At 42.7% G+C, this 15,686-nt stretch overlaps 1 protein-coding gene across 1 annotated transcript in view; it reads left to right on the top strand.

Annotated features, from left to right (window-relative positions):
- acsf3 (acyl-CoA synthetase family member 3) overlaps window positions 1-15,686 on the top strand; it is a 73,504-nt gene that overhangs the window by 24,470 nt on the left and 33,348 nt on the right. The window contains exons 6-7 of the mRNA XM_072671385.1: window positions 266-360; window positions 542-668. Coding sequence (XP_072527486.1) covers window positions 266-360; window positions 542-668 — 222 coding nt within the window. The remainder of the gene's footprint in view (window positions 1-265; window positions 361-541; window positions 669-15,686) is intronic.

The raw sequence follows: 15,686 nt of genomic DNA, 5'->3' as shown, positions 1-15,686 counted from the left end.
ACTGAAACTGCCTTTTTTAGTTCTTCTTCATATGAGAACCCTCTATGACATTGAGAAGCAGAATTATTTGGTTCTTCTTTGAAAGGGAACCCTGAGAACCAGCATTTACACGTGTACCATAAACGACATTGTTTTCAGTAATATAAAACTAGTGATTCCAAAATACTGGCTGGTTTGTACATTACTGTAATATACACGTGTGTGTGCGTGTGTGCGTGTGTGCGTGTGTGCGTGTGTGTGTGTGTGTGTGTGTGTGTGTCCTTAGGTGCAGTCGGCACTCCTCTCCCTGGAGTTGAAGTGTGTATCGTCATGGACGTGACCAACACCATCATCGTCAGGAGCAACAGCAAAGAGACTCAGGTACTTCATTAACTCCCAATCTACTGCTGCAGCGAACACACACCACACACTGCCTCTACCTCTTTCACTCAGAGTGAGTGTGTGTATGTGTATGTGTGTGTGTGTGTGTGTATGTGTATGTGTATGTGTATGTGTGTTTGTGTGTGTGTGTGTGTGTGTGCTCTCTCACTACTGCTCTCAGGTGAAGCCTGGTTTGGAGGGCAAGGAGGGGCAGCTGATGGTCCGTGGGCCCTCTGTGTTTCAGAAGTATTGGAACAAGCCCCAGGAGACAGCGGAGAGCTTCACAGAGGACGGCTGGTTCAAAACAGGTACTCTATATACACACACACACACACACACACACTCACTTTACACACAGCACTTCAGCCTGTTCACTACCACACTCACCCCACATACACTACAAACACAGAAGTGGGGCTTGTATGCAGTATATATGTGTGTGTAGTATGAGCTCTTGCAATACACATAGACATGCAGACAAGCCTCTAACCAGTCACTAATCATGGTACGCCATGTGGACAAAAGTATTTGGACACACCTCTTAATCATTGAATTCAGGTGTTTGATTCAGTCCCATTTACCACAGCGTGGTTCTGTATGTAATAGGAGACACCGCTGCACCAACAACAACAAGTCAGCTGGTGAAATTTAGACCTTCCCTCCTAGATCTTCCTCCATCAGCTGTGAGTGGTGTTATTATTGAACAGTGGAAGAGTTTAGGAGGAACAGTTCACAGAGAGCAGCTCAGTGTCCACAGAGTGTCTGTCAGACCATGTAAAGTTACAGAGCGGGGTCAGGGCCGAGTGCTGAGCTCAGAGCAGAGTGCAGAAAAGCCTCCAACTGACTCAATAACTGCAGCAGAGCTCCAGACCTGCTGCTGCTGCTGGTAGAGAGTTCTTGCCCGGAGTGGAAAAGACAGAGAGGCCATTCTCCCTGTTACAGTCAGTGGAGCATCAACGTGATTCTGAAGCTGATGGTTGAGAGAGAGAATGAGAGTAGAGTGAGCTGAGGAAGCAGAGGGAAATTGAGAGTGAGCGTGCGAGGGAGAGAAAGAAGAAGGGATGAGAGAGAGAGCGAGGAGCGAGAGAGAGAGAGAGAGAGAGAGACAAGGATGTAGTGGAGGAGACTGAGAATGAGAACGAGAGACACAAAGAGGTGTGTGTGTGTGTGTGTGTAGAGTGTTGTAATTGGCTGAGGGGCTGGAAGGACAGCGCTGCAGTGCTATTCGCTGCTGTCACACTCCATTACACACAGCCGCCCTGTAATGAGTCACAGTGCAATCAGCTCCCAGCAGACCAGGCCTGCAGCCACCAGCACCAAGTCTGAGTGTGTGTGTGTGTGTGTGTGTGTGTGCATGCACATGAGTGTGTGTGCTCTCTCTCCTTCATCCTTGTCCCATCTCCCAGTCATGAATTGGATTTGTGTAGGTTAGTGTTAAAGGGGAACTCCACCAGATTTTTAAAATTTCTGTGTAATTCAGGGTGGGGGTCCTCTGTAGAAAAACTGACCAGCTTTGACACAAACCCACCGGTGGATGTAAACATGTTTTCTGGGCATTATATGTTGATTATGGAATATTATTGTTTGTTGATAATAGTGGCAAATTTATTTGGGGACTATTTGCCCTCATAACGCCCTGCATGTATCCCTCCACCATGAATACATTACAAAATGTATATAGTTATGGGTGAAATATTAGCTCAGAATCTCATTAAATATAAATTATATCTAAATTATGTAAATAATTAAAGAGGTATATGAATAACATATAAATACTTTATTACATTTAACCATTGAATTATGTGGAAATTTTAAAGAGTTGATGGACTTCCTCTTTAAGACTGTTGTGAAAATGAGAGAGATGACCCCAGTATTCAAAATGTATTCTATGGCATACCGTATACCCCACAATGACTCTCATAAGCCTGTATAATTACTCATAAGCAGTGTAGCAACATAACACGTTACATAGTATGAGTGTGTGATTTTTATAACGACAGGTTTCATAATGCATTATAATATCTGTTCATAAGAGCATTGTACATATTAATGCTGTAATGCTCTATAACACAGGTTTGGTGTACTTTACAGTTACTAGTCATAATGCAGCTTCTCAAAGAACTTCTCAAGGTTGTTGAGGGGGGGCACTGGCTTGGTAGAATGCACAGATATTGGATCCTTGGACGACTTTTCTGTGATCTTAAAAAGTTCTCAAAACAGCCTTTAACAATTCACACGCGATTCAAATATGTACCGACAACAGGAGGGGTATATAAACGGGTCTGTGTTTGTTTTTGTGTGTGAGGCACAATATTATGATGTTTCAAGATGGGTTATTGGGTTGATTAATTTTTCATACAGTATATCAGAAAATGTCAGTTTAAACTTTTAATATAAATCACACCTTATTCAAGTATTAAGTAGTGTGTGTGTGTGTGTGACTTTTTTTCTACTTAACACCAGTTAAGAGCATTTATAATGCTTTGTAAAGCATTATAACTTTCCTTCAAATGCAATGTCAGTACTAAAACACACTTCACTTACAGCCAGTAAAGAGCACTTTGGTGTTTTGACTTAACACTTGCTATAAACCAATATTCATAATGCATTATATGGCATACATAGTACCCTATAATTACGGCAATAAACCTGTCTAATTACTCATAAGCACATAGCATAGCGACATAGCACGTCATAAAGTACGAGTGTTTGACTTTATAACGACTTTGTACGGTTTCATAATGCGTTATAATATCTGTTCATATTGAATTTTACATATTGAGTTCTCCAAACAGCCATGAACAGTTCACCTGCATTTCAAATATGTACTGACAACAGAAAGGAAATTGCTCTGTGTATGTTTTTATATCTTGTGTGAGGTAAGATCTTATGATATTATTATTTACATTAGTTTTTCACTGACAGCCAGTAAAGAGCAGTTATAATGCTCTATAAGCTCATAAAGCCCTACAGGTTTTAAGTGAAATGTCTATTACATTTAAAAAGCATTGAAAAACTCACTTCACTTAAAGCCTGCAATGCTTTATTTGTTATATTCTTTTATAAATATGTAATTTAAGAAATCAAGGTCATATGTTATAATGCATTATAAATAGTAACAATAAAGTACACCAAACCTGTGTCATTCTGCATTACAGCAATACATCATGAAGCCTGTCTTTATAAAGTCACACAATCATACTTTATAAAGTGTTCAGTATCACTTTTAACATGTATACATGCTTAGGAATAATTATACAGGCTTATGGCAGTTATTATAAGGTTTATGCATGCCATATGATTCATTAGAAATCCTGGGCTCATAGGAAGTGTTACAGACCTCACTGAAGCTATCTAATAGTTAGGTTAGATAGAGATGGTGTTGGTGCTCGCTATCAGTAAACGCCTGAGGATACAGGTATCAGTATCAGAAGGGAAAAGTGAAATCGGTGCATCCCTTGTGCATCCAATGCTCTAACAACCCTCAAACAGACTGTATACTGTATATATGCATTATAAGTGTATGGATTATAGTATAGTCTGGGTGTGCAGTTAGCCCTGTTGGTGTTTTGGTGTGTGGTGGAGTGTTTTGGGCTTACAGTAATTGTGTTTGCTCCTGCCTTCCAGCAGTACAGCTCACTACTGTGTACAGCAGCAGGTACAGTTCATCATATTTGTCTGAATGATTGACAGTCTGGCAGAACTGAACTGAACTGATTGACAGAACTGAACTGGCGTAATATCGTTAACACGTTGCTCCGCCGAAGAGTGACCACAGCTGAGACGTACTCTCTGACCTCAGTCCTGTCCTTCTCTCCATACCTGCTTGCATTCTCACCCTTTGTATCTCACACACCTTCTTTCTTTTGTGAGAGAAAGAGAGAAAACTGTGTGTGTGTGTGTGTGTGTGTGTGTGTGTGTGTGTGTGTGTGTGTGTGTGTGTGTGTGTGTGTGTGTGTGTGTGTGTAGGGTATATTATCACTCTTTCACCTCTAGCACACACCATACCTCATAACAGTCTCACCCTTTCTGTCTCTCTAGCCTACAGAGATTAGTTCCTGCTGAGCGCCCGGAGATACACTATGCTGACCGCAAGTGTGTGTTTGAGAGAGAGAGAGAGAGAGGGCGAGAGAGAGAGTGTGTGCATATACTTTACATTAACGTTGTATGAAGATAGAAAGAGTAGATCCGCGCTCAGTATCGGAGGTTCTCCCACCTTCTCTGCACATTCGTTAAAAAATACACAGTCAATAACAAGCATGCAGGGGCGGAGCTTATGGAAGAGGGGGCGGGGTAGAACCCAGAAAATCAGACTTTTCTGCTTCGTACGTTGCTGCGGCAACCAGTGGAAGTGCTAACATTTGAAAGGGCGCCACCTACCACTGCGTAATAGTGGAAACAATTCCCTATTTTATCATCAATTGAGGCGGAGTTTTAGCGGAGATTTAGCGGAACTGAAGTTTCAACCACTAGGGGGCGCACTGGCCATGTTTGGAGTAGCAACAGAGTAATTAATTTGCATAAAATGCCTTTTAACCAATCGCTTGCTTCAAGGAGTCTGTCTATACATATTTGTCCAGTCATATCAGAATATTATGACCACCTGCTTAATAGTGGGAATAGCCACCCTTGGCTTGGATGACCCTAGCATGACGTTGTGGCGTGAGCTGTATTAGGGTGAGGGTGAAGGTGATCATTATAGAGGATAGCTACACCACAGTGGAGCGCCGATTGCTCTGTAACACTTGCTGAAGTCGTTGTTCCCCTCTGACATCAATGCCCTGTGGGGTATCAATGCCCTGTGGGGTACTAATGCCCTGTGGGGTACCACTGCTATGCTGTTAGGAGGCTAATAGTGTGCAATAAGGTTCTAGGACCTCCCACAGGGTTTCTGAAGCAGGGTTTCTGAGCTGCTACCACCCTTCACCCACTGTCACAGTCATGTCAGAACATTATAACCACCCCTGGTCTGGAATGAACTCGGCCCGGGACGTCATGTGATGCCGTGTGACCGGGTTTGCTGCAGGTATAAATAAGCGAGCACACCAGTCAGCTGTAGCTAAACCATCAGCATGGGATGCTTTGACTGGTGTCCAAAAGGGCATGATAATAGAGTACTGGGGGAAGTGTGGCAGCATCTCGGAACTTCAAGGGACGTTCTGGAGCCGTTGAATGCTTATGTTGTTATATTATGTTGATTAGGAGAATGCGGTTAGGTGAACCCAGTAAGAAGAGCACAGCTAGAGGAATCCAGTTAGAGTAACACAGTAAGAACACAGTTGGAGGAACACGATTAGAACAATAAAAAGCGAGGTTGAAAAAAGCACAGATATAAGAACACAGAAGGACACATTCATAAGAACAAAGAAGAGCACTGTTAGAAGAACAGATTGACGAGCACAGTTAGACTGAACCCGGTTAGGAGAGCACAGCTGGAAGAACACAGTTATTAGAGCACAGCTGGAAGAACACAGTTATTAGAGCACAGTTAGAAGAACCCAGTTATTAGAGCCCAGTTAGAAGAACCCAGTTATTAGAGCCCAGTTAGAAGAACCCAGTTATGAAAGCACAGCTAGTGGAACACCGTTATGAAAGCACAGCTAGTGGAACACCGTTATGAAAGCACAGCTAGTGGAACACCGTTATGAAAGCACAGCTAGTGGAACACCGTTATGAAAGCACAGCTAGTGGAACACAGTTGCGAGAGCACAGTTGGAGGAACACAGTTGCGAGAGCACAGTTGGAGGAACACAGTTGCGAGAGCACAGTTGGAGGAACACAGTTGCGAGAGCACAGTTAGAGGAACACAGTTGCGAGAGCACAGTTAGAGGAACACAGTTGCGAGAGCACAGTTAGAGGAATGCAGAAAAGCACAGTTAGAGGAACACAGTTGCGAGAGCACAGCTGGAAGAACACAGTTGCGAGAGCACAGCTGGAAGAACAGAGTTAGGAGAGCACAGTTAGAAGAACACAGTTATTAGAGCACAGTTAGAAGAACACATTTATGAGAGCACAGTTGGAGGAACACAGTTATGAGAGCACAGCTAGTGGAACACCGTTATGAGAGCACAGTTAGAGGAACGCAGAAAAGCACAGTTAGAGGAACGCAGTTGCGAGAGCACAGTTAGAGGAACGCAGAAAAGCACAGTTAGAGGAACACAGTTGCGAGAGCACAGTTAGAGGAACACAGTTGCGAGAGCACAGTTTGAGGAACACAGTTGCGAGAGCACAGTTAGAGGAACACAGTTACAAAAGCACAGTTAGAGGAACACAATTGCGAGAGCACAGTTAGAGGAACACAGTTACAAAAGCACAGTTAGAGGAACACAATTGCGAGAGCACAGTTAGAGGAACACAGACTGGACTTCCTTCAGTAGAGCGCTGGAAAAAGGTTAAAGCTAACAGACCCAGTCTCCCCCCCCCACACAAAGACACACAACACTCACTATAGGTGTATAGGTTTTTTTATTGCATTTATTTGAATGTTAATGTTAATGTGCTTTTTGCACAGATAATGCAGACAGTCCTGCACAGTGGAGCAGTGCACCCCCCGCAGGTTCTGAGCAGTCATATGGGGTCCTTTTTTTTTTTTTTTTTTGAAAGCAAGATTTTTGCATAAGATTGCATATATTACCATTAATACTGTTATTGTAAATTCCAGTTTGTATTGAAAAATGTTCAGATCGGTGCTTCTGTGTGTGTGTTTGTGTGTGTTTGTGTGTGTTTGTGTGTGTTTGTGTGTGTGTGTGTGTGTGTGTGTGTGTGTGTGTGTGTGTGTGTATTGTGGACCTGAGCCAAGGTGTACCAGATGACAAGATGGCAGAGGTATGGCTACTTGGGGGTGCAGTGGAGTGTGGTGAGGGAGAGTTGATCAATAAGCTCTACTATGTGTGTGTGTGTGTGTGTGTGTGTGTGTGTGTGTGTGTGTGTGTGTGTGTGTGTGTGTGTTTAATTGTGTAAGTACGGCCGCTGGCTATGACTGGCACCTCTATGGAGAATCTGTCAGCTTCTCTGGAGCGCTCACTTTTTTTCCGATCTCCACACTCGTTTGTGATCATTGATTTTCTGTGTGTTCCTTAGTGTCATCCTCCCCCCCCCCTCCCTCTCTCCCTCTCTCCCTCTCTCTCTCTCTCTCTCTCTCTCTCTCTCTCTCTCTCGCTTTCTCTCTCTCTCGCTTTCTCTCTCTCTCTCTCTCTCTCCCTCTCTCTCACTTTCTCTCTCCTTCTCCCTCCCTCTCTCTCTCTCTCTCTCTCTCTCTCTCTCTCTCTCTCTCTCTCTCTCTCCCTCTCTCCCTCTCTCCCTCTCTCTCTCTCTCTCTCTCTCCCTCTCTCTCTCTCCCTCTCACTCACACTCTCTATACACTCCAAGTCCAAATGTTTGTGGACACCCCTTCAAATCAACACATTTACGCTGCACCAATTGCTGACACAGATGTGCAAATGCACAGACACAGCTTGTCTAGTCTAGAAGTACTGCCAATTGAATATGATCCTGCTTTTGTTGGAGTAACTGTCTCTACTGTCCGGAGAAGAAGAGAATAAGCTTTCAACTAGATTCTGGAGGAGCACTGCTGTGAGGATTTGATTGCATTCAGCAACGAGAGCTTTAGGTCAGGATGTTGGATGAGCACCACCCCACCTAATACCCAGAGTATTGGATGGAGCATCACCAAGCAGCTTCCACTGCTCCACAGCTCAATGCTGGGGGGGCTTTATACCCCTCTAGCCCACGCCTGGCATTAGGCAGCATGGCTCTGATAGCTTCATGTTTATCAAGTTAAAAACGCTCCGCCTCCGTCTCCTCTGTTCCGCTGTTCTCTCTAGAGAGAGTGTAGATGGAGATAAAGGGAAGCAAGGAAGAGAGAGGGAGCTGGGGGTTCAGTTGGACTCGTCCACTCCAGCAGGACATCTCTGCTTTTTCCCGGAATGGATTACGCACCGGGAAACAATAAATAAATAAATAAATAAATAAATAAATGCTGTGAGGAGGAAAGGCATTAGCAATTTTCCAAATGCTGCTCGCACATACTTATGAATAATGGAGGCGTGCTAAAAGTTGGCCGTGCTCGGCCAAGCACTGCTTGGGGAGCGACCATTAGAGCGAGGGATCGTAAATAACGGGGCTGGGTTGGAGAGGGGGGTGAGGGAGGTGAGGGGGTGCAGAATGGGGGAGAATGTTAACTAGCTGCTCCATTTCCCCAGTTCCCCTCAGCGGAGGTCAGCCCACGAGTATCCATCAGATAGGGCGAGTGATAGGGAGGGAGAGTGATTCTTCTGCTCATCATGCTTAGGTTGTATATACACTATATGGACAAAAGTATTGGGACACCTGCTCATTCACTGCTTCTTCTGAAATCAAGGGTACTAAAAAGAGTTTATCCTGCTTTTGTTGGAGTGACTGTCTCTACTGTCCAGGGAAGAAGACTTTCTACTAGATTTTGGAGGAACATTGCTGTGAGGATTTGATTGCATTCTGCAACAAGAACATTTAGTGAGGTCAGGATGTTGGATGATGATCATGACCCCAGCTCATCCCAAAAGTAGTGGATGGAGCTCCACCATCCATCATTCCAGAGAGCGCAGTTCTTCCACTGCTCCACAGCCCAGTGCTGAGGAGGTCCCCAGTAACAGTAACAGTCTGTACTCATCAGGGAAGGTTTTACACTAGCTGTTGGAACATTGCTGTGAGAATTTGATTGCATTCAGGCGTTTTAGCACAGTTCCTATAGAAGTGTTCTGGAATGTGCGGTTCTAGAATTCTGAATGTGGTTCTACAGCGCAGAAAAAATAGCCCTTGACAGAACTGACCAGATGGCATTGTGACCTCATAAAGGTAATTCTGATTGATATGATGTTCAGGGGTGTAGATCTCTGACCTCACAGTGCTTTTGACAATGCTGCTCTTCGGGAAAAGCTGTATGCTAGAAACATTGCTGTGAGAATTTGATTGCAGGAGCGTTAATTAGTTACTGATGTTGTATGATTTGGTTCTAGATTAGCGATGCAGATTTTTCCTTGTTGTGTGGTTCTCATATTCTGAGCGTGGTTCTACAGTGCAGAAAAAATGGCTTTGTGACATCGCAAAGGGAATTGTGATTGATTTGACAAACAATAAAAGAAAGATCAAAGCAGTTGTAATAACATTAGGCAGTAGCTCTCTGACCTCAGTGATTTTTGATGACACAATGTTGCTTCTCTGGGAAAGCTTTAGGGTAGAAACATTGCTGTAAGAATTTGATTGCAGGAGCAATAATTAGGCTAATTAGCTATAATTAGGTGTTGACGTTGGATGATTTGGTTCTAGATTAGCAATGCAGATTTTTCCTTATTGTTGTAGAATGTGTGGTTCTCGTATGCGGAGTGTGGTTCTACAGTGCAGAAAATGACAGAACTGACCATATGGCTTTGTGACATCACCAAGGGAATTATGATTGATCTGACAAACAATAGAAAATAGATCAAAGCAGTTGGATGGGTATGATATTCTAGGTCTAATGTTAAGTTCTAATGTTGGATCATTGGTTCTAGATTAGTAACTCCGGTTTTGTCCTGTGGAAGTCCTATGGGAGTGTGTGGTTCTAGAATTCTGAATGCGGTTCTACAGTGCAGAAAACCGCCCATAACCGAACTGATCAGATGGCTTTGTGAGATCACAAAGAGAATTATGATTGATCTGACGAACAATAGAAAATATCAAAAGCAGATCAAAGCAGTTGTAATAAACAGCGTGCTTTGATTAAATTCTCCTAATGCTTTTAATCACTATATGATTTGTTTTATGTTTGCTGACTGTTTTTGAGATCTCCAGTATAAGCCTGAGGTCATTGCCTCGCAAGCCCCCCGACAAATACCTAGCAGGCTGAATATCTGGACCGGTCGGCCACTCTAAACCTGATAGTGTGAAAAGTGTTGGGACTGTAAGCTGGTGCAGCGACTAGCTACAGCCAATGAGAGCGCAGGACACAGGGTCAAGAGAAAACTAAGGAGTTTATCCATATTCCCATCCATATAAACAGACCGCTTGTATCCAGGGTTCCTCCTGGTAAAAGATCTTGTAATTCAAGACCCTGTCTCACTAACCAGTTGTGTAGTGGGCAAACCACACCCACTAAGAGATTCCCCATGATGAGACAAGCCTGGTTTTAGACATTTACATTTTTATAAATTAGACTGGGACTTTTATTTTGCCAAATATTGTCACTTATGTAATACTTATATAATCATTTAACAGACCACTTATTTCAGCACCCTCAGATCGGTGCAGAAGTGCATTTGTAGACCCTAAATAATAACAATGGAGGTAGAGGAGCCTCCAACAAGGAGAAGTAGCACTTCACACTGAACTGCAATTTTCCTTTATTGTTGTTATTATTATTATTATTATTATTATTATTGACTCTGTTATTATTATTGGCTCACCCTCAGGTCCAACTCTCCAACTCTACAGACCCTCTCTTCACCCTCCTGTCAGTAGTCCAGCCTGTGTGGGATGAGGGAAGACGAGAGGCAGAGGGAATTGTTCCCCTCTCTTTATCTTCTGCCCATTTTGGAGAGCGAGCTCTTCATGGTGGCTGGAGTGATTGCTTTGTTTTGGAGGAGAGGGCACTGAATGGAGTGTCTGAAAGAGAGAGACAGTGAGGGATGGCCCTGCTGTCAGCCTGTTTGGAGGGTTCTAGGCGCTTCAGAAAGCTGCTGTATTGTAGTGTGTGGGTATTTGTGTGTAGACGTGTGCGAGATGCTGCAAGTATGACTCTGGTCTCCTTCGAGAAGTGAAAGAGGGTCTTCAGCAGTTAAACAGGGTTCTGAACTGGGTCAGATGGGCCTGCGTTATTTTCCAGAATATACAGAGTCCGTTTTTATCTTAGAGAGCCGCACTCAGCTGACCAGTCTATTGCCAAATCACGTCGTCGAGTTTACACTGCATGTCCAAAAGTTTGTAGACGCCTTATTTCTTCTGAAATGAAGGGTATTAGTGAGTAGAGTTTGACCCCCTTTGCCAAATTAACAGCCTCTACTTCAGGGAGCAGAGAGGGTGAAGGGTCTTGCTCAAGGACGCAACAGTGGCAGCTTGCCGAGCCTGGGTATCGAACCCACAACCCTGCTATTGACGACTCTTTCGTAAGTCAATTTGTTTACATAAATGTTCTAGATTGTGTGGTTCTAGAATTCTACATGTGGTTCCACAGTGCTGCAGGAAACAAGGTTTGACAGGACTGAACAGAATTCAGTTTGATCTGACGTTCTAGGTCAACTACTAATGTTCGATAGGTTCTGGATTAGTAACTCTGATATGTAGAATGTGTAGTTCTAGAATACAGAATGTGGTTCTGAAATGCAGCAGACCGTGACAGTACTGAGCAGGTGGCTTTGTGACATCACAAAGGGAATTCTAATTAATACTGCATCTGAATCTGAATCACAGACACGAGAACCAGAGAACCCGGTTCCACTGTTCCACAGAGCAAAGCTGGGGGTCTTTATACCCCTCTAGATGATTATTTTGCCCAACGGTTGTTTATGACATTCCTGGCTAAGCCTTTATAAAACACACAAACACACACACTGTCTCACACTCAAGGGGAGGGGGGGCTCGTCCAGTGTCTGGGGCGGACAGTGGCTTGTGCTGACAGCGGTGGTCAGTCGAGGTCAGGGAGGGAATGGGGCAGTGTGTGACACCAGGGCTATAGTGTTGGCGCTGCTTCAATACTGCTGCCAGGGCTAGAGTGCCCCCCATTGCTCCCACGCATACACACACACACACACACACACATACATGCTGAGGGCTGCACACTCCTAATGCTTGACCTAGTCTGCTTGGAGTGCCCCCCCCCCCCGTTTTGTTGGTTCTTTTTTAGTCATATCTGGATCCCACTGGTTTTGTGTGCTTCTCTGTTACCAGTTAGCACTACTGCTGGGTTTCATAGAAACAGCTGAGACTGCCCTCATACCAGCACATCACACACACACACACTACCATGTCCGTATCTGGTCAGTGTCACAGCTGTACTGAGAACGGATCCACCACACAGTGGAGTGGGGTAGATACACATGTGCACATCAGGGGTTTACAATTACTGACTAATTACTAATTACTGCACAGTGTTTCAGATAAAATGGCCAGTGAGTGTTGTGTGGAGTAGTGTGCAGCTATAGCTACAGTGTAACCACAAGGTATGTAAGTATTTTTATATTATATATTCTTCTTATTATTATTATTATTATTATTGCGTTTCTATTGTTTCTTTAGAACTTCACATCAATTACACTTCCATTTGTGATGTCACAATGGTCCCTGGTATGGTTCTAGAGTCACCTTCAGAAGCTTCTAGTACACACACTCCTCATGTGCAGTTTCCTTTGAGATCAATAAAGATCAAATAAGGCACTATTCTTTTCTATTGTATTCAATTCTGTTCTAACCCCCGTTTATACCTGCTCTCTTTATGTGACCAGTATCTGGATTGTATCCTGATAAGATGTTAGTAGTAGTCAGACCCGTCTCCGGTTAGTCAGACTGAAATCCGATTGCTGTGTGAGACGGAATATACACATTTGGTTGTGGCGTGGGAGTTATCACTGGCTGCACTGGGAGTTTTGGTTGTACTGGGAGGAGTTAATGTGGAATGAGTCTTGGAGAGACGGCCTCCAATGCGTCTCAGACCTCCTTCTGAAGTGGTTTAAGTGATGGGATCGGTATCTGGGTTAAATGAGTCGGGGGTGTGTTTACACTGCCACTTTTATGCGGCTAAGCCAGATATAATCCTGATACTCCAGACGCATGGCGTGACCAGGTGGAAACAGGGTCTCAGTGATTGTAAGCCTAGAAAGTGCACTTATATGAAAGGTGTTTCTGATAAAATGGCCATTGAGAGTCCAATGTGTAGGTATAGTATAGATACAAGATACAAAAACTGGCAGCCTAGTATCTTTTTTTATTATTATTCCTATTATTAGTATTATTATACAAACTGAAAGAACAAAAGAAAATTGCTACTTTTTATGATTAGCATATTATTACTTTTGTGATGTCACAATGGCCTTAGATAGATTCTGTATTGTTACATTGTAAAAGTGCATTCAGAGCTCTAGAAGCATCAGAATTCTAGAACACACATGAAATGCCTGGGTGTAGCTACAGGGTGTACCTAACAAACTGGCAACTGTGTTTATTATTATTATTATTATTATTATTATACATATGGAAAATAACAAAATAAAATGTATGTTATTAATGTAATTCTTTGAGTTTCTAATTTTTTATTAGAACATCACATCAATCAGAATTATTTTTGTGATATAAAATGTAGCTACAGGGTGTACCTAACAAACTGGCAACTGTTTATTATTACATTACTATTATACAAACGTAAAATAACATTTATACGTTGTACATGTTACATTGTAAAAGTGCATTCAGAGCTCTAGAAGCATCAGAATTCTAGAACACACATGAAATGCCTGGGTGTGGCTACATGGTGTACCTAACAAACTGACAACTGTTTATTATTATTATTATTATTGTTGTTGTTGTTCTTCTTATTATTATTACTATTACTATTATACAAAAAAGAACAAAATTATATGTATACTTTTTGTGACTAACAGTATTTTTATATGTAATAATGTAATTCTTTAATAAGTTTCTTGTTTGTTTTTTTAGAACATCACATCAATCAAAAAAAATGTTTGATGTAAAATGTAGCTACAAGGTGTACCTAACAAACTGGCAACTTTACTATTATTATTGTTGTTGTTGTTATTATTATTATTATTATTATTATTATTACCATTTTACAAATGAAAAAAGAACTAAATTATATGTACACTTTTTGTGACTAACAGCATGTTTTATGTGTAATAATGAGTTTCTTTTTTTTTTTTTTAGATCACATCAATCATTTTGTGATGTAAAATGTAGCTACAGGGTGTACTTAACAAACTGGCAACCGTTTATTTTGTTATTATTATTATTATTGTTTATTATTATCATTATTATTATTTATACAAACAGCTCTTGACTGAGTAGACACGTCTTTCTCGCTGTCACAGATACGACGTACAGATACTGTACCCTGGCCCAGATCCAGGAACCGGGGGATTGATTATTCAGCAAGGATCCGACTGTATTTATCACTCATGCGTTTCACTCAGCGTCAGTCTCGCTGCAGTGGGTGCCAGCAGATCTGCTGGAGGTTATCAATCGTGAAGTTTCTCAGCTAGCAGGACTCCGCCAGAACACAGGCGGCACAATCAGCGACATTAACATAAAGCAATTCCCTCCTTTTAATTGCATTGTATTAAACAAATTAGATCACTCAGCCAAGTGCGAAGCTCTTTCATGTAGCATATTAATTACTAAAGAAAGAGAAACGGTGACAAAAAAAGAGCAAAAGTTAAGGAAGATAAATACCATCACAGCTCTGATTTCACTCTGCGCTTGTCTCTTATTCATCCTCATTAGCTCCTCTAGTGAGCTGCCTGCGTTTGAACGCTGCCATTAATATTCATGTGTCTGTACGTGTTTTGCACAGTTTGCTGGCCTGCCGGTTCCTCCGAGGGATCAGTCAACACTCCTCGTCTGGATGTGATAAGCTCTTCTTAAACTTTAGGCTGTTTATTTTTCTTTGATGTTGTTTGTTTTGTTTGTTTAGAACGCTGCATCAATTAGATTTCCTTTTTGTGATGTCATAAAGAGATCTGGTCAATTATGCAACAAGGAAAATGCTGATGGAAAGTGATGCTGGCGGTCTGTTAGCAATGCTAATAAGGCCAGCAGCTGGGCCGAGGACCGCAGTCAACACAGTAGTGATGCTAAGGCTGCGATGGCAATGCAGGACGAGGCCAGTGATTGCTATGGTAGCTATGCTTACGTTTGGAAGCAATGCTAACACTAGACGAGGCCGACTGCCAGCGCGGTACCATTGCTAACGCCGTGGTAACGATGCTGCGCTCTTTTAAAATACAAATGCTACATAACAGAGCTTTAATAGGACCCTGGATTTTAAGCAGTTTTCATGAGCTATCGATGACTTAAAAGGCTCCCTATGTCAACACTCCCTAGCTATTGAGACTCAGCCACAGTTTTCTTTCTATATGCCCTCAGAGAAAGTGCAGTCATTCGCATACACTCATACACACACACACACACACACACACACACACACACAGAGAGACAGATCGACAGGCAGACAGACGTACTCTGGTGGGATTGTAACACCTAGAAGAACAGCGTAGCGGCTTGTCAGTGTGGTGTGTGTGCTCAGTGATGTGTAAGGTTGGTGGACGTGGAGCCTCTGTCACACTGCCCTTTCCAGAGCCGTCAGCTCA

The sequence above is a fragment of the Salminus brasiliensis genome, chromosome 25 (assembly GCF_030463535.1).
Source record: "Salminus brasiliensis chromosome 25, fSalBra1.hap2, whole genome shotgun sequence".
NCBI lineage: Eukaryota > Metazoa > Chordata > Actinopteri > Characiformes > Bryconidae > Salminus > Salminus brasiliensis.
This window is presented reverse-complemented; position numbering and strand designations above follow the sequence as displayed.